This window comes from Apteryx rowi, unplaced genomic scaffold, assembly GCF_003343035.1.
Source record: "Apteryx rowi isolate R43461 unplaced genomic scaffold, aptRow1 scaffold_563, whole genome shotgun sequence".
Classification (NCBI taxonomy): domain Eukaryota; kingdom Metazoa; phylum Chordata; class Aves; order Apterygiformes; family Apterygidae; genus Apteryx; species Apteryx rowi.
Genome location: NW_020450831.1, coordinates 176,192 through 200,266, shown reverse-complemented (window position 1 = coordinate 200,266; position 24,075 = coordinate 176,192). Strand labels below are relative to the sequence as shown.

Here is a 24,075-nt window from a genome sequence, read left to right as displayed (position 1 = left end):
AAAACATACAAAACATACAAAACATACAAAACCAGGTGTGAGTGTTCAAAAATGAAAGAAAGTCCACATAGACAATAGTGGTTATTTATTATTTGTAGATGAGCTGGATTTTATGCAAGGCAAAGGCGAGGGCAAAGTGCATGTGTCTGTCTTTGTCTGCGGTGGGAGAGCAAAGCTTCAGGCAACCACTGCAACCTCCCACGAGGCAGCTCAGCGGTGAGAATGAGAAAGGTTCTCACAGGAGGGATAGCAAACAGCTAAAAAAACCCCAAAGCCACGCATTTTCTAATTTTATTAAGACCACCACTCGCTCGCTTCATCATTTCAATTTATGCATTGTTTTAAATATTAATGTAATATATTGCATTAATAGATAATGAGCTTTAATTGAATTTTATCAAGCTGAAGCTGTGTTTGTCTATTTAACTTGTTTACAGATGCTTTAGTACAGATCACTTCCTAAAGCAACATAACGGATTGGGAAAAAACTGGTATTTTGTTTGCCATGCCAGATTTCCAAGGTTTTGCCCTTTCCCAGTAGCAACTGAGTTACAAAAGTTTTTTCCTGATCTCAATGAGCTGTAAAATCAAATTAGTTTCTAGGAAGCTACAAATGCCCTCGCTTGCCTGCAGGACGACTGACTTTTTCTTTACAGCTCTGCTCTTTGTTCCGCTACCTCGGACAGAGCTCCGTCTTCCCCTTTACCAAAACCCCACCATCTCCAAACCGTTTTCTTCCCCTTTAAAGGGGATTGTTAAGATCAAGTGTCATTTTTTCCTCATTATCTATGCACCACCCTTTTCTTAGCTGACATATTAATAAAATAAATCTGACCTTAAAAACAGATTGACATTTCACAGAAAATACTAAGTAGTACAAAAGCAATCTATCCTCATAAACTCCCTTTCGATATCCTGTCTTAGCCTCTGTTTTTCACTTTCAAAGATATAAAAAACATTCATCGATCCTATCACCTACAGGAAGCCACAAAACCCTGCCCATGACATCAGCGTTGCTCGCTCTGGAAATAATTCACATCACAAATAGAGTTAACAGAGTATAGAAAACCCCAACAAGGACAAACAAAAATATTTGCATGAACCATGAACTAAGAAAAGGTAGAGAGTTTTGAATAGACTACACTAAAAATGCTAAAAAACTTTTAAGATAAGAAGTCTAATCTGAATTATAAGCTATTCTAAAGAGATTTTCATTCTAAAATGCTCTAATGTATTTTGAAATATACTCTATTTTAGTTCACAAATGCTCTCTGAATTTTTTTTCTTTTTCTAAAATACTCATCAGATAGCCTATACAGTTTATACAGCACGTATTATGTATTGTCAATAAATGCAGGAATTTTTTATATGATATTCCACAATCTTGAATGCAAGTGGTTAAGGTTTGGACTTAACACACTGGCAGGCTGTTCTTAAGCTTTACAGAAACGCTTATGAACTCAGCGGAGAATCACTCCTTCGACTAATTGCTCCAGCCACAGAGTTCAAATAAAGTGTTCCTGGATCCTGTCTAAGATGCAATATTCTTCATCCGCTCCCACTTACCGAATTCATTCCACTGAACAGGTCTCCTGATCCTACGTGAGCTGTGTGCACAAAGTTTGTTGGCTCTCCAATCATGCTTCGGTCAATCCGCCGTCGTCTTTTCTGAAAGGAAGGTAAAGAAACCGTCTGATTGAGGTTCATTCAAAAAGACAAAGCCAATATGCGTCATAAATATAAATGTTAATTGTTAACACTATGATATTTTGCACCCCATAGAATATTTTCATAGAATTGAAAGGTAGAGTCCAAATTTTCAGGTGAACTGAGACATCAGTAATACTGTACTTAGTTTTTATTTGGAGGATCAACAGCAGACCATTAGACCAGCACTGAGATCGCTCCTAACATTTAGACCAACCAAATATTCATAAATAACCTTAGTACATCCCACCGTGTATTAAATAATATCTGCAATGTTTCATACAGTAACTTCTGTCAGTATGTATTTAAACATGATAAATCAAATTTGAGGGTTAATTATTTGAAACAAGAATCAAAGAGCACTCGTGGAGCATATGAAACCGCTAACTTGGAGAATTTGTGTTGCCTTGCTGTGGCACCGAGGGACCTTATGTACCTATTTCTAGAGACATTCTTCACTGACCTGCAGAACATCCCTTGAATTTGACCAGGTTTAGTCACAGCCAGATTCCTCCTGGAGCCTGCATACGCAGGTAACTCGCACTCTGCATGGTTGCGGTGTGCGAGCTGCAGGGGTATAGTGTGATATTAAGGCAGGATGCCGGATTACATACCAAAGATACTCCGATTCCCATGCTGCGAGACCTAATGCAGGAGTAACTTAACCTCAGTCTCCCCTTTCTCAGAGTCACAGCTTCAATTTGTATTAATGTAATGTAATAACAGGCAAATGAGAAATTAGAGGCAGTAAGGACTTCCTCTAATAAAAGCTGCCTTGGCTCTCTGCCTCCAGCTGAGCATTGCGTCTAAAGGAGACTAAAATGGAAAAACCTCAGTCCTTATCTCCTAGGCCAGAGCCGGCGAGCTCGAGCAGAGCGACACACGCAGCCCACAGCCACCCCAGGCCGGCACCTCCTGTTTAAACACTGAGAAGAGCCACAGAGCACAGCAAGAGTATTTCAACTTAACGTAGGCGAAACAAAATACAGTGTAACAGTTAAGAAGCCACTTAAGCTCAGTTAAAAGCTTCCCATTGTCCTGAAGCCTGCTCAGTCTCATTTTTTGAGAGATCTCCATTTCTAGCCTGCAATAAGATCTTAGGCCCAACCCAGACTCAGGCAGGAAGATACATGCCTCACGAGTGGACCCACCGCTGTTAAAACACAGCTACAGATCAATCTTTATGAATCAGAGCCACAGCTATGAGAATATATCACAGGCCTTAGCCAGCAAGCATAAAACACTTTTAGTCCTTTCCTGTACTTTTTCCCTATTGCTAAAGCCAGTTTCAGGAGGCTTCAGTACCTTACTGCATCCATACTTAACAGCCAAGGGGTGGGGTGGGAAAGGGGAAGGCAAACTCACCCAGAGACAGCCAAAACAAAGTGACCTGTCCCATGCCAAAACTATTAGCAAATTCTCTACAAGTTTGACAAGATCAGCCAAATAAAATAACCGTATAAAAAACATTTTCAGGTAGTCTGAGGACTTTCAAGGAGAAAGCGTTTGTGAAAATTAATCTAGATATCTCAAAACCAGAAAGCATTAATATATTTCATGCAGCGATATAAATAGCTACAACAGAATCTATTACTGTGTTCCAATGCATTAACATTTCAATCTGGAAGTCAAACTCATATATACAGCAATCTAAGTTATGCATGATAGAAGCTAGTAAGCCATACGTGATGAACTTGAGGGGAGAGATCTTCATGCCTACATTGGGTGAGAACTGCTAATCTGAAGTGTTCAGGATTCATAGCATCCCCACCTGTAACGATTACTTTAAATACAGTTTCTGTATTTACACAATATAATATTGTAAAATGCTGAAACAGTTTGCCTGTGTTATAGTCCTTGTTCTATGGAGACAAGAATCTCTGGAGTCCCATGCCACAGGAACACACAACTCCATCAAAACACTTCCACAATTGTTTCAATTTTGCAGAAGTTTAGTTTATATTGCATTTTTGAGAATACCAGAAAGTCAGAGTTGTTTGTGTAAATCTAAATAATAAAGCCTTGAATTGTTGTTTTTAATACATTGTTTCGAAATGCTGGGGTTTTGATTCAGACCAAAACCATAGACAATCTCAAAGTCCGCTTCCCTCAAGAACTTAAACCTTTCTTTGGGCAACTCAACCTATTTTCCTTCTATACTCGTTGCTAAGAATATTGGCATATCAGCAACAGCATTAAAGCGCTGGTTTTCATGAAAGCCTGGAAATGATTCTCCTCTAATCATCAGCTAGTGAACCAGTAATCACTAGTTAAAGCAAACTGCCATCAAACCCTGATTCTTATCTTCAGCAAGTTTCTTTGCTGAGGCCATCAGCCAGCTACACCCTGGCACGTGCCCACTGATGCCTTGAAGCAACAGGACTAAATTTAATGCTCTGCTAAATCAAGACCCCAAAGCAGTTCATGCTAAAAGCAAATAAAGTGCTGCTTTTTTTGCTGCAGGAGCACTTAGTTTGCATTTACATTACATTTTTAGGTTTGTTCAGGAGCATGCTTTTGAAGCGACTTTGCCTGTCCCTATTTACCATGCTTTGATTTGAATTGCTGCGTAACCTTGGAGTGCATAAACTGAATTTCTTTCAGATGAAGCTGAACCAGAGATGCTCTCCTATAGCTGATGCATTCCAACTGCTAGTGGATATTGAGGCCACAGGACCAGACAGGTCAGTCTGAAGTAAACCCCAAAATGCATCTAACATGCACCTGGGTTCCTCAATACCAATTGTTTTGCTCTACAAAACTGCTCTCACTAGGATGTGCTACTTCTTAGTGAAGACAGCCTCACTGAGAGAGCTAATAAGACTGACTAGGCTAGGTGAATTGATAGGGCGAGCACAGCAAAAAGTCACCTGTTTTCGGAGGATATAGCACAAGAGAGAAGAGTCGGGGAGCATGCTTAGAAAGGCTACAAAACTTACAGATGACACCACAAACATTATCTTTGCTAGGATTTAATTCTGAAGTTTTCTTATTATTTTCTGAGGTCCTGCACCTGTAAGAATACATGCACTATCATTATTCTGTAAACAATAAGGACTGACACATGGATTGATTCTTCAATAAATTTAGTATATGTAATCTGGAAGGAGCACAGAAGCAGCATATTCATCTTTCACTTTAGAAGAAATAGCCCAGTTATGCTCTTTTCCCCTCAATATGTCATTTGTGCCTATTCTGTGCTTGTTCCTAATGCAAGCCATGTGCCCAAGCTGATAAAGTCTTTAAGCTCCCAGAAGCACCCAAACTCTTGTAGCAACCAAAATCAATTCCAGTTAGCCTTCATCTGTACCCCAGCCTCCATCTGGAAACATACCATAAATAATTAACCTTAGAATATAAATATCACTAATCAGTCCAATAATGAGATCCAACTACAAAGGTGATCCGCACAACTCTTCATGTATACGATGCTAGCACAAAGGACTTAACATACATACAACTGAGTATTAATACTATCTGTTTTAAAGTAAGGGAGACATTTCTGGCAGAACCCCGTTAAGTCCTAACTCAGATAACCTAACCACAACGAGATCCTGATTCCCTGTATCTGTTTCTCTTGTGGATGTTTTCTTGGGGTGGGGGAGAAAATAATAAAAATCACCTTATGATTAACTAACTTGTTTGTTATCTTTCTTGTTATGGGATCCTGGAAGTGGAATATAAAAATATCATTTAATGGCTTTCCTCAGTTTGTTCTCTTCACAAATTCTAATGAATTTGGATTCCAAATGACACCCCAGGTCATCTTTACCCCACAAAACGAATAAGCCATCTGTAATCACTAGTACAGGGGACGCAAGTTTGTGCGATAAAGGTTGGAGGGGAGTGGAAGCATTCTGAGGACCCAGCTCAGAAGCTGTGCTTTGCACACATATGGCAGCTACCCTGAAACCATATCACATTCCAGTTACCATAGTAATGCAGGGAAGAACTGATGTCTCTTCTGTTCTTAAGCTGTGAATGATCTTTTGCACCCACACAGGCTAGTGTCTTTTTTGAAGTTTAAGATCAGGATTCAGAAAGCCACCAATGATTTGCATTGCCTGGAAATGATTTTAACCCTATAAGGTTTTGAAACTTTTGATAAGGTTTAAAAAAATTCATCTCATTATACCATGTACTCAACCTACCAGTTAGCAAAATTACAAGTATTTTATTGAAAAACATCTTTCATAGTTTAAAAAGCTACTTACTGTTAGAAACTCAAAACTGAAATCTGTTTCTTTAAACAAATAATTGCCACTGATAGTTCCAGACCAAAGCTTTTCTTTTAATTCCTTTTTTATTTTTCAGAGAAATTATCTTTTCTGACCATCTCAAGGTTTTGTACAGAGGTTGGGCTGCACTTCTTTAGCTCAAGCCTTTGCATAGCAGTGGCAACAGTGCTCAGTCACATTCATCTATCTGCCTGCATGCATATGGAAAAAAAGTAAAGTTTTTGAAATTTCTCCTATGAAATTTCTCCAAGTCTCACATATATCACAGAAGATTTGAGTGATGTCACTTAGATTCTAGCAGGCAACAAGTTATTCTTCTGGAAGTTGTTAAAAAGAGAAATCAAAAGTGAAGTCAAATGCAGAATAAAGCATACAAAGATACCATCGAAAGTCACTGCAAGTAGTAACTTATATACTCAGGGAATCAAAAGCCAAGAAATCTCCAAGTCAAAACCTCTGACATGATATATGTAACCTGTTCCTCCAGCTTTAACTCCACCAGTTTAGCTGGCAGAAAAGCATGCTCTGCTTAATCTACACCAGATTTTTGGGAGATAGCAGCTAGGTACACATCCTAAATCCCAGTCTGGCTGAAATCTAACTGAGGCACACCACTTCAAAGGATCTGCTCCCTTGTGCCACAAGCCTATGGTGATTTTAATTGCAGAAGCCCCTATTTCAGCTCGACAAAGGCCCTTGTCAGCTCTCAAAAGAAAGTGGTATTGTGGATGCAGATCAGGAACGTGATTTCTAAGCATAAAGTGATACATAGTAGAAACAGAAGAAATTCAAAGAGCATAAGCTATTCCCATACTGCAAACATGTATGGTTTCTGAAAACAATGCTTCTTTATTAAAATTCCTCCATATGTCACTTTTTCCCTGTCACCTACCACTTCATTGGATCTCCACTTTATACACAAGAAAAACTGTCAACTTTCTTCATCTCACAGCAATGCTCTACAGGTTGTCCTGGCTTTTTATATCTTAAGACTGCAGTAATTTCAAGTAAACTATAAGAAACTAAGCAGCAGAACACCCACTGACGTGAGTCTACCAAAGGGAAAGAGCGGACCATATCTATGCTAGCGACAAATTAGTGTCAGGGACAGACTGGAGCTGCACCTTGCATTAAAAATAACAAGCTTTGGTATTTAAGTCACAAATACTGAAAGTTAATTTTAAAGAATAATGGTCAAAACTAATGCAGATATAGTGGTTTTGCTGCTTTTTTATTTAGGAGAATATTTTTGATTCACATAATCAAACAAAAACAAGACAAGGATAAAACTTAACTTGCCAACTGCTACCTTTGTAATGTTTACCAAAACCTTACAGCTGTGAGATTTTTCATTGAGTGTGCTTCCATATATATTTATATGGGTTTGGCACACACACACACACACACACACACACACACACACATATATATATATATATAGTGCATCCAGACATTCTTCCTTAATTTAATATTTATCTCTGTTTGGAAAAAAGAGTAGGGTATAGTAAACTAAGTTGGAAAGGAAACAGCACGCTGATCTGATCTAGTCTGATCCAGCACACCAGGTTTCCAGCTAGAACCAAATCAATATGAAATGGTCCGTATATAAAATCATAAACACATACATTATGTACAATGATGATACACCTTCATTTCTTGACAGTTCTTTCTTTGTCTTTCTATCTAATTATCTGTAGAAGAGGAACTCTGGCCCATACTTGCCATCATTTCTGCTTACTCTGCAAGACTATCTCTATTATTCTTCATGACAATCTGTTATTTTGGCCTCCCCGTTAAGATTTTTCAATACAAAATTTGTAAATTTGCCACAAAGGCGCACATGCAGAAAAGCTAAAGAGCGACATTTATTGAGGCATAATCCCTGTGCTTTCCAATCTTCCTTTCCGAATAAAAGGATGAGAAACATCTATTTTATTTTAACATCAAGCAGCCTTGATATATAATCAGGAAAAAAACCTCAAACTTTGGCACCTAATCTGAAGCACAGTAAAAAGCCAGCTTCTCGAGATTCATCTTCCAGTCTTCTATCAGTCTCTCCTTTAACCCCTGGTAAGCCTATTTTTAAAAAGTTAATCAGCCTTAAAAGGAACACAGACCATGGAAACCAAGGTATCCACACTATTACATCTTAGATTTGGGTATTCCAACAGCATGCAGCTTATGCGGGTCACATTTACCTGGCAGGACCACTTCGAGTCAGCAGTGCTCACTAGGCTCAGGAGCTTAGCTGAGACAAAAAAAGTAGTTTTTCCCTTTTCTTAAATGATTACTCTCGTAAAACAGGCTTATCATCACTCTTGGCAAGAGGGTGGCTCAAGAACTTATAATTCCTCTTTGAAGCCTCATTCAAGACTTAATAAATTTACTCGCTATCTCCCTCCTGGGAGACTATTCCCAGTGAACAGAGATGTGAGTGATCCAGCCGGACGCTGTAAAGGGCTCCTTCACAGAACGAGTGTCTGCGGTCAGAGAATGACCACGTACATTTATGACCTCCAAAAAAGTTTGCTCTTTACAGACCAGGAGGATGCCCATGCAATCATGAGCGCTAGAAAGTTGCACAGCTTTTAAAATTGCCTCCAAAACAGGAGGGTCAGTTTTTCAGGCTGCTCAGCTGCTGCCCTCTCTGTCAGTATAATGACTTCCTTTAATACAGTAAGAAGCAATTTGTTCTCCACTATAGCTCTTTGAAAGCCTGGCTTTTAAATAACAGCAGGGTAATTTGAACATAACAAATCCTAATAAATTGGATCCTTAACTGCATGTTCTAATCCTTTCCACACCACGATTTAGAGATACAATGCATCTTCCATACTAAAAAAAATAAAAATAAAAAATCCAAATTACAAACTCTCATCAAAAAATATCCCATTACAACCACTACAATTGTCACTCTCCTGGGAGGCGAGACAGACACAAACAACAGATATGCTCCTGTTCACTTTTGTAGCTGGCTAGTGCATTTGCTTTCAGGGCGAGGAGCTACTCTGCTCACGAACTCAACAGCTTGGGCTATCAGAACAGTGATAGGCAAGTATGCAATCTGCTAAACTCTTTTTTGAAATAGGAACTATCAGATTTAGGCGGAGGCTCTGAGCTATTGTGTTTTTTGACCTTCCCTCACAAATAGCCCTCAAATGGCAACACTTTTTGGGTTTGAGGATTTCTGTTGTCATTCCTTCCAGTGTTAGGTTACGGCAACCCAATGCAAAAAATGAGCTGTTCTAATCTGTTAATTTACTCTCAGGGATCTTGCACACCAAGCTTCTCCCTGAAGATAAAGGGATCTATTAAAGCTTTCAATGATACACATCCCTGTTGAATCAGAGCTGTTTGCTGGCTTTGCATTCAAGACCTCAGCTGAAACTTCAAAAGCAGTGCTAGCCAAAGATAAATCTGAGTAAGACATAAAACTAAGAAAAGGATTTAATCAAAGACAAGATAGTCAGTCATTTCAAGACGGAGAATTTGTACTGTTAGAAGAGAAACCAGAAGTGAAAAAACACCCTTGATTTTCTCTTCCTTCTTTGATCTTTCCTACCCTTCTCATCTGCTCTTGAGAGAAAACACTAACAGCGAAAGCAAAGGAGTCCCAATGCAGGGCCACCCACCTGATCCTACACACGTTAATTCACAGGAAGAGTTAGGTACTTGCTTGGAATAGGAAGTATCAGATCACCCCACAGAAGTGGCTTTGTGTCCTCCCACACACATGCTGTTCTGCTCCCAAAAAAAGCCTCCAACATACTCAGGGTGGCTGTTTCCTCCAACGTAACGCACGCTGCATGGCTCTACCCATCCTCACAGCATCGCATTCAGCAGTGAGGCCTGCGCTCTACCTCTGCAGACAAGCTGTGGTCTGAATGGTGTGTCTGGGTTCCCCTCCTGCCCCATCAAGATCAGCCGAAATGGCCTCAGAGCACCTTCCACCGAATCCCACAGAGAGAGGCTGTGGGGTCAGGGGGTCCCTTGTATTTGTCTTTTGTGCATTGTGCCTTTAGGATGCATGTTGCCATGCTTTTCTCCCTAAAAAGGATCCTAGAAATCTGTGTTTTTATTTATACATACACACACACACACACACATATATATATAAATACACACTTTTTAAAGTATTGATACATATATGTGTGTGTGTGTGTGCATATATATACATATATTAAAAAAAAAAAAAAAAAGAGACACCATCCACTGTCATGTTACAATTCCAGTCAGGCAGTAGCATATTTTCAGAGTTTTAATATATAACTTTTAACTTTTCAGCTACGAAAAGTGATGCTGACTATATTGAATTGCAAGAGCTCACTTTCTCCCCAAAGCAGCAAGGATGAAGAACCAGCATTTTCAGGTTCAAATGCATTACCTCAAGAGGTCTACCCTACAGAAGACGCACATAAAGAAGCACAATTAAGATAATATGCAAGATAAAAGGCCATCTACTCCCTCCAAATCACCGTATTTCAGTGATAAGCTTATTCCAAAACAGTAACGGGTGGGAGTTAAAGTCCAACATAGCGATGTTCAGGCCAGCTCTGTGATCTCCACCAACTGCAAAACACCAAAGCCACCACCTTTCCTAACAGTGATTTTTGAGTCACTTACACTGGCAATTTCTAGAAGATTGCTTACAAGTCTTGACTGAAAGGAGTCCTTTCCTGCATATCTGACTAAATATGGTTTCATCAGAATAGAAGCAAGAGGAAATCAGAACAGGTTTTCATGCCAGTTCTTTTGCAACAGAAATAAGTAGTAGGCCAGCAGCACATTTAGCTGTCATCAGGTTTTCTGCAGCCAGACTCCTCTAGCTAAAGAAAAGTTAGGAAACGGAGACAAAGGATTGAAAAAGAGAAAAGCTTTAAATAATTTAAGCAGTTACAATTACTCATGGAATCTAATAAATTGAGTATTGCACGTACACTGGATTTAGCCTTTAGGCAACACCATTTGGCATTTACTGACTGACAAGTGACAGGAAAAAAGAATGAGCACATTTGATAGCCTTCTGAACTCATAAGCAAAGGAATTAGCAGCTCTGTTTGTATTTATACAAAGACCTAAGTAAGAGGCAAATAAAAACCTAAAATGGCAGAAGAGCTCATTTCATCAGATTTTTCAGCCTAATTTTAAGTAGAACTTTTCAGCAGACCAATCTATTTTGGAAATGAAGACCTTGCACTGTATTGTGTATGGCTGTTATGTCCAACAGCTCCTTTGTTTTTAGCAAATTCAACACAACGCCACCTTCTTCAGTCTGTTCAAGTGTGTGCTTCTTGATCCGTTTACACAATATTCCATTATATTATGATGGTGTTAGTCATCACATGACAAAACTGGCAATTGTAGCCTATGTTTTCTAAATAAACAGGAAAATTTGCCAGATGAGGTCAAATGACTAAGAGACAACAGGTCTTTTAAGAAGTGTGTTTAGCTCACACATTAAAGGGAACTTGTTCAATTCTTGAGGCTTAAACCAACTTGAAGACATGTAATAAATTGGGATCAATTTCTTGGTATAGCTAATAACTACTTTCTTTTTCAAGATACACATTAGCACAATTGCAAGATGACATTTATAACGCGATTTAGCAAACACACATTTCTGCCACTAACAGCTTTTCTTTCCAATAACAACAGTCCATTACTTTTGGTGATTAAGGCCCATTTAACATAGCTAAAAAGAACACCAGTCACCCAAAACAATAATACTGGGTTTCTACTATTGCAACCATAGTGCTTCAATGTCTTTAGACAGACTATATAGTCCTGACTGTACAGGTAGTTCAGCTGCATCACACCCTGCCGTTGATACAAGGAGTAAGTCTATGATACCAGCTTGTGATCGCTCAATGATAGTCAAAGCTTCGCATTCAAGATATAACCTTTTCATACAGTTGCTGAGCAGCATAACATCTAACGCCCAAGTTGTTACTTGGAAGAAGGGCAGTTCACTGGCTCCAACAGCTGGGAGCATGGCATTTATCACTGCAGCTTTCAGAGTGAAGCCACAGCTGGGACATCGGTGAGGGACAACAGCCCTGCAGCACCTGACACACAGGGGGAGGCTGAAAGAAGTGGGTTTGTGTAGCCTTAAGAAAGAGGAGAAATCTGCTTGTGGTCTTATTGTGGTGTTCAACAACCTGCCAGGAGGGCACAGAACAAGACTCTTCTCGGAGATGTACAGTGATAGGATCAGAAGCAACAGCCTCATGTTGCAACATGGAAAATTCTGATTAACCTAAAAAAATTTTCATTATGAAGGAGGTCAAACACTGGAACAGCAACCCGAAAAAACTGTTGAGCCTGGGAGATAACCAATTGGATGGAGATAACCATCTACTGGATGTGGTCTTGAGCAACCAGCTATAGAAGGCCCTGCTTTGGGTGGGGGCGTTGCACTACACGGCATCCAGGTCTCTTCGGCCCTCCAAGTCTCTGACTTAGGACAGCGGCAAAGAAAAATATGCAGCAAGATTGGGCTAGCATTGACATTGCTAGGACACAGATGCAGCGCTCAAAGTCAGAATGTTAAAAAAAAAAAATAGGACAGAGTAAACAAATAGTGCAGAGACATCCCAATACAAGCTTTCTGGAAATATTTAGTACCCTCTCAAAAACAATTAATTCCAAAAGTCCTGACAGCAACACACTGAGACCTGTATCATGTTAAGCTTGCTCTCTTTTTACTCGCTGACCTTTCCTGAGAAGAACACAGGAAATATTTCAGAGGTCAGCTGGCATGATGAGAGTCACAGCTCTCTAGAGGAAACGTGTCAAGACTTACAACATGAAACCCCTCGTATTAAACCAAATGAATGTCAGCCCCAACTAAAATACAAACAAAAGCTTCAGATGTCCTTAAATATGCTGCGCATTGAAGTTCTTTTGTTAAGAAGTTATATTTTATGCTTGCAAATCCTGTAATAAGGCTTCCTAGAGCTAGCTGGCTAGCTGAAACAGGTTTGTTATATTTGTGCAGACGTGTGTACACAGGATGCATGCTTCCGGATAGAGGTAAATATTAGCCTTTTGTACTCCTATATATATATACATCCTACTCTGTATAATACAATCTAAATCAGAAATATCTCCACATACCAAACTCCACTACAGACAAGTGGAGCAAAAGCAGAAATAAAGTGAAATACTGCTTCCAAACAGGATATAAGTAATAGCCACTGCCTGACATAAGATCCTCAGTCATACTCACAATACAAAACCAATCAATCAGTCTAATACTTCCTCTGGAACAGCTAGTTAAAACACCTACCTCTCTGAGGGTAATAGCTCTAAACCATTCCAATATGCACTCCCAAGCAGCAATTAAGTATTGCACGTTTTGATTCACCCTTGACTATGCCAACAAATAAGGGCACACGTGGTATTTTCAGTAAACCTTTTACAAGCAACTCATACGAGTTCCCTTGCTGGGAGAAGATGCATCCCTCTGGTGTTACAGCACTGGTATTTGTTAGTGGCAGAATTCATGGGTGGAAGCTCTAGTGCTTGTGCTGCAGGCAAAAACAAAGCCACAACACTTAATAATATCATCCTCAGGAGTCGACATCCACAGACACAGCACATTCATCAGCTTTTAAAAACCTTTGTGCATGTCATCTTCCAAGCTTGAAAGCATTTCATCCAAGTAACAGCAGCTTCTTATTTGTCCATATACATACACAACAAAAAAACTGAATATTCACCTGGTTTTCTAATGGTGTACTGTACTTCTTACTTCTCAGGGCTTGCGCATAGAAACTTTAACATCAAAATGAACTTGCTCTGAATGAAGAGATTTCTTTTTCCATACAAATCCTTTTGAAAAGGGAAGTAATTCACGTGTCAGCTCCATGAGACACATGCCTGACTGCTGACCTTCCTGGCAATCCTCCCACAGGTATTTCCTTGCTAGGTTACTTGTCACCTGTACCAACTCATCATTATCTCTGCGTTCTCCTTGCTGTTCCAAAGGCATCCTGACCTGGTCCCTCACCGGTGTGCAAGTGCTGGCTCGCAGCCCTGGGTACCCCATTTCAATAGCAGGGAGGACATTTGTAAACAAGGAATCACAGGTTTGCTGCAGCGCCCATCCCACCTCCTGTTCCTACAATGACTTCTGTAAAGCTCCCAAATTTGTTTGTTATCTTTGAAAAACTGTTCATCCAGTTCATTTAGGTAAGTCACTGGAACAAATACATCCCACAAGACATTACACTATAATCTAGTCTGTCTTTGCTTGGTCTTGTAAAGTCAAAGCAAAAATAGGAGTTACAATCTACACAATGGGAACAGGAACACCCTCCCATATTCTACCCATACTATGAAAAACAGTCACACTTTTAGATGATGATCCCACCAGTGCACGTGAGAGTGATGGCATTATTAAAAAAAAAAAAATCCAAAACAATTTAACAAGGGACAGTCCAGTAGGTATTTTAGGGCCGCTTAGATGCTGAGTGCACATGTAGTATGGACAGAAGCTCCTCTGGAGGATACCAGCAGCTGGAGGATCCTCTGGAGGATACCAGCAACTCTGAAGAAGTATTTATACCAATAGCTGCACTCAGGCTTAAAACAGCGCTCTGCTCAGCATATTCAAAACAGCATCTGACACTAGCACAACTATGTGAGAGTTTATTTAAAAAAAAAAAAAAAAAAAAAAAATCCCAGCCACAGAAAGCACTGGTGCTTGTTCCAGTTTCCCCTCAGTGTAAGCTGACACACAAAGACCTGTGCCCACAGGTGCCTCCTCATTTAAAGTGTGGCAGAAAAGAAAGTAAAAAAAAGATGAGAGGGAAGTTGTTCAGGGAGCTAATTACCAAATCCCCAGCAAAAGCATGGGGCAAAGGGATAGCAGAACAGCGTGCCACTGCAAATCCATCGGCCTGGAAGAAACACAAGAGGGCAAAGCCCTTGTGCTGGAGCACGTTTAGTCACCCCAGGATGCCTACCTAGCTCAGCTCAACACCGAACATGAAGGAAGTCCTATCATGGACTGCACTGCTTTCCTCTGGCAAAATGAAGAAATCCTTGCTGCCTTATCCAACCTCATATCAAATGGAAAATACCAATTTCAAGCATGTACAGGCACTTTTGCCCAGTCTAGCTGAGGCATGCCACAGTTCCACAGGTCTTGAGTGTAAACAATCATTAAGTATTTAAATTTTGTCACGAGAGACTGTCCCATATTCCTAACTTATTTGTTAAAATTCATACTTCTGAATACAACCTTGGGGAAAATCCGTAGCAAAAGCTCCTTGCTCCTCCACTAGCTGCAGTAAGAAGATACAGAAAATCTCAGGTACATTTATTATTCAGAATTTTCCATTAAAAAAAAAAAATATATATATATATATTTTAGTTTTCAAAGGCATTCTTGTCTGCTCATAGCAGTCAGAAAGTCTTTCCAGCTTCTTCTCCATTTCTTTGACAAGGCTACCCCACCTTGTTTTACAGGTCTTCTGCAAAATACAGCAAGCACTCCTTACATAAGGCACTACACTGAGAAGCACTCACTGCCACCACTGCTTGTTCTTCAAAAGGGTATGCACCTCTCCGCAATCACTGCTTCATGAGCAGTTCCTCGCAGAGCATTTGCGCCAATTTTTGATTGAAATTTGACTGTGGCACTAACCAAATATAGAGAAATTATGGGAAAAAAATGTGTTTTATTTGTGTAGTATGCTATGTGATTAACCCACAAAAGTATAAAAATGCAGCAGGTACACGGATTATCAGGGAAAGCATCTTAAGTAATCATGATGGAGTACTGTGACAATTGTCTACATGAATATAGTTACTTCATCCTTAGAGCAAACATACTAGTCTGTCTGGGAAGGTGCATCCTCAAACCAGACTTGCTTTCTGTGCTTCCTTTGCACTTGGCTTTCTTTTTACATCTAACTTCAAAATTTAACTTGGAATTAATAAAGGGGATTCAGGCCGTCCAAAGAAATAAGTAACTCGGTCATGATTCCATAGAAGTGATGGCAGCAGTTGTTGAGTTATTACGGACCAACATTTTCCCCCCCTAGCATGCAAGTAATAAGGCTGTGGAAAACAAACGAATTCCTCTCTGCACTGGCAGCAGAAATGGATTCAATTTCAACAGCGGTAGTCTGAGGTCTTCAGCAAAACTTCGGCATCACTGAAAAGAAAACCTCAACTATCCATCAAGTCCAGCGAATGAGCTAACTTCATTTTCTGTTCCACAAGTTTCATGTTTTTCAGTGGTTTAGCAATAAGTTTTAGCAAATTAATAATTAATAATTTTTACAAATTATTAATTTAACTCAATGGTTATAGTTAATCAATACTAAACATATTACTGTAATGGCAGAATTTCTAGTATTGTGCAAATGTCTCCTGCTTGCATACTTTTTGGCAATGTTCTCTCCATCTAATACTGGCAGTTCTGAAACTGGATCCATTGAAGAATTCCATAAAATTGTTAGTGGCTTTCCCAGTACGTCAGATCTACCGGTCTTGCCGCGAGAAGCCTATATTCGGGAGCTTCTTAAAAAAAAAAAAAAAAAGAAGATGGAGTAGGAAAACCTGGTTCTGTAGTAGTCAGCAGAACAAGGGAAACTTAGCATTGCAACGTGTTAAGTACTGCATAGCTCCCTCAACCTCCTCCAGCTTCTTGTATTATTGGCAACTTCAGGGCAACTGCTTTCCAGTTCCACAAATGTAGTTGGCTTATGGCATAAATAAGACAGCCAACAGCAGCGACCGGCCGCAGATTTACAATCACTGGCAGTTAAAGAAGTCAGAGAACAAGGAGGAGAAAAAAGCAATAAACAGAACAGTTCTCTAAAGAGCCACAGTCTGGGAACTTGCAAACTAGGGGCATAATCCTAAGCGTAGATTATTTACAGTAAATCTTTTTCCTTGTACTCATCAGAAAATGAAACCATAAGATACCTAAAAAGATAAGCACACAACTCCATTTTTCCATTAACTAGAGCTGTGGACACAGAACTGAAACATAATTGCTGGTAGGAAAACAACTATGGTTCCTAAATTAGAAAGAAAAAAAAGGTAAAACAGATACCACCCCACCCCCGCCCGAAAACACCATTAAAAAACAAACAAAACAAACAAAAAAAAACAAAAAGAAAACACCCTATGTTTCATATCCTGAATGTCAGATACCTTTTTAACCAATACATAGGTCCCCAGTGGACTCCTGCAGCTATGCCAATAAAACAAGCTGGTTTCGAACAGAAGGTTCACCAACACGACACCTGCCAAATTCGGCTCTTATCAGATTTTGGGAAATCCCTATGCCATAGTGTCAGGCTATATCAGTCTGAGAAAAGCACGCTTCCATGATCAAGGCACAGAATTTGCCTTGACCTTCATCCTTCCCAAATGTCCCGCACAATCTCTGTGCCTCGCCTCCACCTACAACTCTGCAGGAGACTTGCACCGAGATGCTGTGAGGTTCAGCATATAAAGTGTCCCCAAGTCCATAGGCACAGGCTATATAGTAGCCTTCCACAACTGCTGCCCTGAACAGCCATTTAGGACTACATGCTTCTTTCTCGATAGTTTTATTATTTTATGCCAAAGACAGCTACATATCATACCAACATAATTTAAGACAAAAAGGAATGAATCAAAGTGAAATGTCTCACTTTTAATAGGCATAATCCAAGTTGTCTAGCCTGGCACTAATAAAAGACAGGTTGTCACTTCATAGTTGCCCTACAGAGAGCCTCTTCAGGTCTCCTTGCCGTTTTACTTCAGATGTTTGGAAATGGTACATTAGGAGCAGTTTTGAAGACCAGAAGGCTGTGCTGCTGCTAATTTCCTACCACCTCGCTGGTGTTCACTCCATATCCCCCTCTTCACTGCCTGCCCAAGTGCCCCCACCCTCCCCAAAAGAAGAAAAAAATTAAAAAATCCTTTCAGGTAACTGATATTTGCCATCCATAGCATACTTCTCAGGAGCCCTCCCTGCTTCTGCTTCTTACTCTTTTCTATTCCAGTAATTTCTTATCTCTGTCCTGGTTCCCTAAAGGTATCTGCAAAGTTTCTGTCATTTGACAGCCATCTGCAAATGTCCCCTCATATTATACTGGTTCTTCTTCCTGGAAAGAACAGCTGATCTGTAAGTTATGCTCCAAAAAGGACCCCAAAGGCTGGGGGAAGATGATAGAGTGCTATTAAGGAATCCTGCCACTTTAAGCTTCTGGCAATCCCCTCACCTTCCTTTGTCCTAAATCATTTGCAAGAGCTACATTCAAATCCCTCCTGAAAAGAAGGAAGTTGATACAGCTTTTCAGAAGCTTAAAAAGCTTATTTTTATAAAAACAATGTATACTTGGTTCATGCTCCAGCTGCTTTTAGGTAAAAATAGAAACATTACAGCTTCAGAAGTGACCCTAGGTCTCTCCGTGACATCATTCGATATTTTAAACGTCCATTCCTTAAGCTTTTAAGTGTTAATTGCAGCATATTGTACTGAACATTCAAATAAACTTTAAGCACGTTTTAGGAATCAAATGTGTTTTTAAATCTGAAAAAGGGCAAGCACTTAAATTTCCCCCTCTAAGCACAGCACAAAGGGGTTTTGTTTTCCAGCTGCAAATCTAATAAATAAATAAGTAAATAATTTTAAAAAGTCAAAAAGGGAAAAGGGGCACTTGCTGGGACTCTAAACGTTCCCTCTTTGGGATCATTAAAGAAAAAAGCTTTGAGATACCCACCCCCAAGTATCTATCTACCTTTCTGCCTTTCCCGCTTCCCTGCAGACTTCATTTTCAGACCACTCTTGCGTGTGCTGTCGGAGACAGCATAATTACAGGACGCTTTTGTTTAAGAAACTGAAGCAAGCAAACTTGGATAAATGCAATCTACAACTTAGATACGGTTGTTTGTCTATCTGGGGTCCAGTAACAGCATGTACCGCACTGCATTTAAAACCGCTTGCAGCATTCCTGCTGTTGCGCATTGCAAGTGTAAATGCGCTATGGTCACAAAAAATAAATTGTTAGTGATAGCCACCCCTGCAACGCCTGCAGAGCCAGCAGAGCTCAGCGGCTAAGTTGAATTCTATTCCTTCTTGGGCATGACCAAATTATTTACTAAATTCCAATGAGCTGAAGCAAGGGGATTACTTGCAGAAAACTTACTGTGCCAGTGTGGGAAAAGGACTCAGCTCGACTCTCTGAACCCGGACTGACTTTGTAAGACCTGGCAACCGGAAGTTTTACTTATTTTAAAGGGCTGTTCCTTGTAAAACGTGATCCTTTGAGGTACATTTTATTAAGCAACAAATGACTATATGGTTAAACAGGTTTTAGAGTCGTATTTCAGAGTAAGCTTCAAAGGACAACTCTTGTTTTATTACCGAAAAAAATTAAGAGGACACCTAAACCAAACAAAATCCTCTCAGTCTCTTTCTAATTTTTCTTTCTTCCTCACTGAGGAATAATGTGAGCTGACTGATTCTGGGACATAAGTTACTACACAATTTAAGATATCACAAGTGCTTGATCACTTTTCCTATTATAAAAAAACCTAAGATAGTTCAAATAGTGCAAACAGAAGGGCTTACATGCAACAGACTAAACAGAAATAAATATTTACACTGGTGTCAAGTTCAGAGGGGGAGAGCGACAAAAATACCGCAGCGTGGCATTTCGGTGAAGCGAAGCACGCTACCGGCAGCCTACAACGAGACCAATTGTACCATCTTCAAGGCATAATCAGGACGCCCTCGTGTTTGTAAAACATTGCTGCAGATGTGACAACGCAGTAATTTCACACAAGTATTACGCACTTCAGAAAGCCCTTCTGCAGTTAATACCTCTTTTTAGAGAGGAAAAAGCTGATTAGACTTAACTACTTACTTGGTGCTAGAATTCAGCAGATTCTTACTTCCACAAAAATAGTAATAATAAAAAAAAAACCCAAAGAACAACCCACCACCCAAAACACACCTTCACAAAACAGAGAAGCCAAGGACTACAGATTGCACCTATTTGTCACTTAGCAGACACACAAGTGCTCCAGCCTGCAGAAAACGCCAAAGCCTTTAGGTCTGCTTTAACCACCAGATCTGCTACTGTATCCCCCTTCACACATCAGTCAGTTTGCTGCCACATTTTAACGGGGGTGTGCACACAATAAAATGAGTGGATACTATTTCCTCTTGACTATTCTCTCCACGTAGGAATATCACTCTTCGTTTATAATGGAAACATTGCCATTTTAATCTGAATTCAACAAAGCTGTTGAATCTCACTGACCGGAGAAATGTGCCTACAGGTTTAATTTCTTCAGGGCTAGGGCCATACAGAAATCCATTTTTATATCCACTCTAGTCCTCCAACAGTCAGTTTTATCCACATTGCTTTTATCATAGCAACTTTAAATACCTTTTCTTCCTCATTTCCTCATGCTCACTACTGAGAGTGGCCTAGCATTGGTGGCACAGTGTTTTATGGGGCTGCACTATTTTCATGTTTAGTTTACAAAAAATAACAAAAAACCCTGCACACAAAACTGTATATTAAAACCTGTCAATATTTTTAAGCACTTTAGGTTAAAAGCAGTAATTAGGCACCCTTCCTATTTCTCTCTCATGCAAGTCCCATTTTCTTATTCTCTGAAGTACACAGATTTTAGTGTCCCCCCCCTCCAAACCTTCCTTTCTTTGCATTACAATCCAAACAGGCATTTCATTTTCAAAGCTGAATTCTGCTGTTACAAAAAGAAAGTATGCATTTGATATTTCTCCCTGGAGAACAAAAGGCCCCGTAGGCTCTCTTGCTTGCGATTCTGTACATCAGCACGCCTATTCTTGCGCCGGCATTTCTTCTTCTCTTCACAAGTTCAGTGATGCCCAGCTGTTACCACAAACACATGCAATCCAATATATATATATATATATATATGTGCGTGTGCATCTATGCTGCATGCATGCCAAATTTGCTTGGAATATGTGCCTAGAGGGATTTATTTTCCCATTGGAACACTGGTCTACTATTTAACCATCATCCTAGTGCTCAGGAATTAAACATTCTAAAATAATTGGAGAACAGCAAGCTATATTTAAAACAAGATTAATTCCAAGCAAACAGTTAAACATAAGGTCTTATATTAACTTTATTATGGCCTTTCAAGAACTTTACCTGGAGCGGGCTTGGCTTGGAAGCTCCCTATGTTCAGAGGAAATTTATGAATCATAAGAAGTAATTTCCTTTCATAAATCATACATTCGCTTAACATAAAGTTTTAGTTCCCTGTTCAACACAGCCAAATGTGCTTTCTTTAGAGAATTTAATTCCCAATAGCATTGGTTCTTCAGTTCCCCAAATTGATAAGGCACCCCAAAAGGCAAGTTTTATGCAAATATACATGATGAGGTAAAGATTAATAATTACAGTTTATGTAATCATCTTTTTGAAGCCTCTGCAGTGACATAATCTCTAAAAGCCTATCATTCCAGGATAATTGCCTGATTATCATCTGCTCAATCCTATCCAGGTCTGCTCCTCCACTTTATTCTCATTTTTGTCCAATTCTTCTTTCTCTGCCCACCACATCATCCTATATGCCCCTACCCAATTTTTCCATCCTTTGCTCACTGAAGATCGGAGGGTCTGAAGCCCAGGATATTCTCTAGCAGCCAGCCCTCCAAGTAACCTGCTTTCACTCTTCCAACTTCAAAACAAGGGTAATAACGCTGACCTCCCTCTCAAATAAGGGGTGGGCTGCATTGCAAAAATCTGCATTCAAAGTCGGCAGCACAGCTCCAGGGGTTTCCGGGGACAAGACTTTAACTGGTGTTTAGGGCGGGATGGGAGGATACTGTTCTATGCTCCTGCCACAAATTTCCATAGCACTCACCTGAGTCCAGCTGGCGCCACGCTCACTGCCCATCAGAAGCATTTTCAGTTTTTAAGTAGGTAGGCAGATTCAGGAGGTCACAATTTCTTTTAGCAAAAGGAAACTCCAAAGCTCTGTGCCACCCCAGAGCCCCATGGACAGAGGGAAGTAAAGCAGGAGGAAGACAGCCGCTGCTGAGCAATTCCCGCTGCACACAGCGAGGGGATGAGCTCTGTGCCTCTGCTCCAAACCGCTGGCCAGCACCGCTCCACTAGAACCCGAGCAGGTTATGAAATGCAGGACTATGCCAGCAAAGAAGTACTGAACTTTGCTCAGCAAAGTTAGGAGACAAATCCCTATGCTAGCCCCAAATTATCTCCCAATCCACTCCAGTAACCACATACCGACTCTAAACAATCTTGAGTCAAAACCCTAATCGAGCCCCACCAAAGGGATCAGGCAAAATTAAAATATTCTAACTTGGGAACATACAGACTAGGAAGTAGCTAGTCCTTTGATATTATTTTTCAGAAATTTGAGCTGTCTCCTTTTATTATAAGCAGTAAGTAATGGCCACCTCAAGACATCAGTCAAGCAGAACACAAAGGAAGGTTAAGATCATACTGAAAAAAAACCATCCCTACCACAAGCAAGAGAAAAATAATTAGGAAGACTCTGTATCTGTCAAAGACAGCTTGTTATAAAACCACACTATTTTCTGAGACTTATGAGCTGAATTTACAATTGGGGGGGGGGAGCTACAGTAGCTTAAAACTATTTAAAGAATTCCATGTGAGCCTCTCCCTTTCCATGCCAGGTCACTCTCAGAGCATGACATGCCAACAAATCACTCAGTGTCACACATTTATTTGAAGGAGAAAAGACAAAGGAAGATGGTATCTCTCCTCAGCTGCAGGGAACGACAGCTCTACACCCAGGTAGCGAAGAAGTCAGAAATGACTTGGAAAACAAAAATAAGTTGCGGGGTTGGGAGAAGCATTACCTCCCTCAGTCTGCACCAGAGCGTGCTTCACAGCTACGGTGTTTCTGCACAACCCACGCTCCTCTCCTGTCCTTGGTGGCAGGCTATAAATCCTGAGTTACAGAAGCTGGCATTTTTGAGTGAGCAGCCAAGCCACCCTGAAGATCAAAGGGAGAAAAATCATTGCAATCATTTACCTATTAAATCTCTGGCTTAAGAAGTACCTTACAAATTTGAGGTCTCTGAACATCTATGAAGAATAGCTATAATAATTAAACAAACTCTGATACCATGCATGTCTGACATGTAAGCAAGAGTCACAACAGGAACTGCAGAACCGTAGGCTTGAGGAACAACATCTGAAAAAGAAAGACTTGCTACAATTATTTTAAAACGTCAATGTTTAAGAATTAAAGATGCAAAGATATGCGGAGACCTTTACAATAGGCAAGGTTCAGTTTTCATGATTTGCAAGACATTTAAAATGCATGTTTTGTGGGCTACCTTGTGTTGCACATTGGTCTAAGAACTATCTCTAATAAAGCATCTTGGCTCCGTTACAGAGAACTTGCAATAAAAATCCAATAATAATAGAGCAGCAGAGGAAGCTTTTACTCTCTGTACTCCCTTCATGGTCACAAGTATGTAAGAGTCAATCAGTCCTTACAGTACAGCATATATACAATTTACTACATGGCAACAGCTGACTTCTCTGCTCATTAACACAAAGTGTCCTACCATAGAGACAGGGGAAATTGCAAATGTCTTGGACATATGCCCAAGTCCCTTCTGCCTCTAGGTGTTGTCAAGGAGAAGTGCCCCTAATGCCACAGGCTGACATCTTCAGGTCACCCATCTTTACTATTTTGACATAGAGTTTGGGGAGGGGGGGGGGGAAAGAATCTCTGAACTGCCAAGCACCAAGCCAAGATTCAGGCAAGTCAAAAAACATCATAACTCTGTGGCTTTAACCTCCGTAAGAAAAATTACGCAGAAAGGTTGCTTTGGATTTGTTCGTTTTGGAAACACTTCAGCGCCGTTTCCAAGGTTGGCTGCAAAACTCTCAGCTTTTGCTAGGCAGAAGTCAACCGTTTCTGGTGGCAGCTCCTTTTATCAGCGACTCATACTGGGTTTTGCTTTTGAAGATGCCCTCTTGCTGAAAAATTAGGAGGAGAGATTAAAAAACAATTCAAGGGCTCTAACTAACTTAGGGAATCTCCCCATGTTTAAGCAGAAAACTTGTGCTCTATATAGTCTGTAGATATTTGAAGAAGGGCATAGTATGCTTTC

At 40.1% G+C, this 24,075-nt stretch overlaps 1 protein-coding gene across 1 annotated transcript in view; it reads right to left on the bottom strand.

The window, feature by feature from the left end:
* CDC42SE2 (CDC42 small effector 2) overlaps nucleotides 1–24,075 on the bottom strand; it is a 44,940-nt gene that overhangs the window by 4,961 nt on the left and 15,904 nt on the right. The window contains exon 3 of the mRNA XM_026081958.1: nucleotides 1,567–1,668. Coding sequence (XP_025937743.1) covers nucleotides 1,567–1,668 — 102 coding nt within the window. The remainder of the gene's footprint in view (nucleotides 1–1,566; nucleotides 1,669–24,075) is intronic.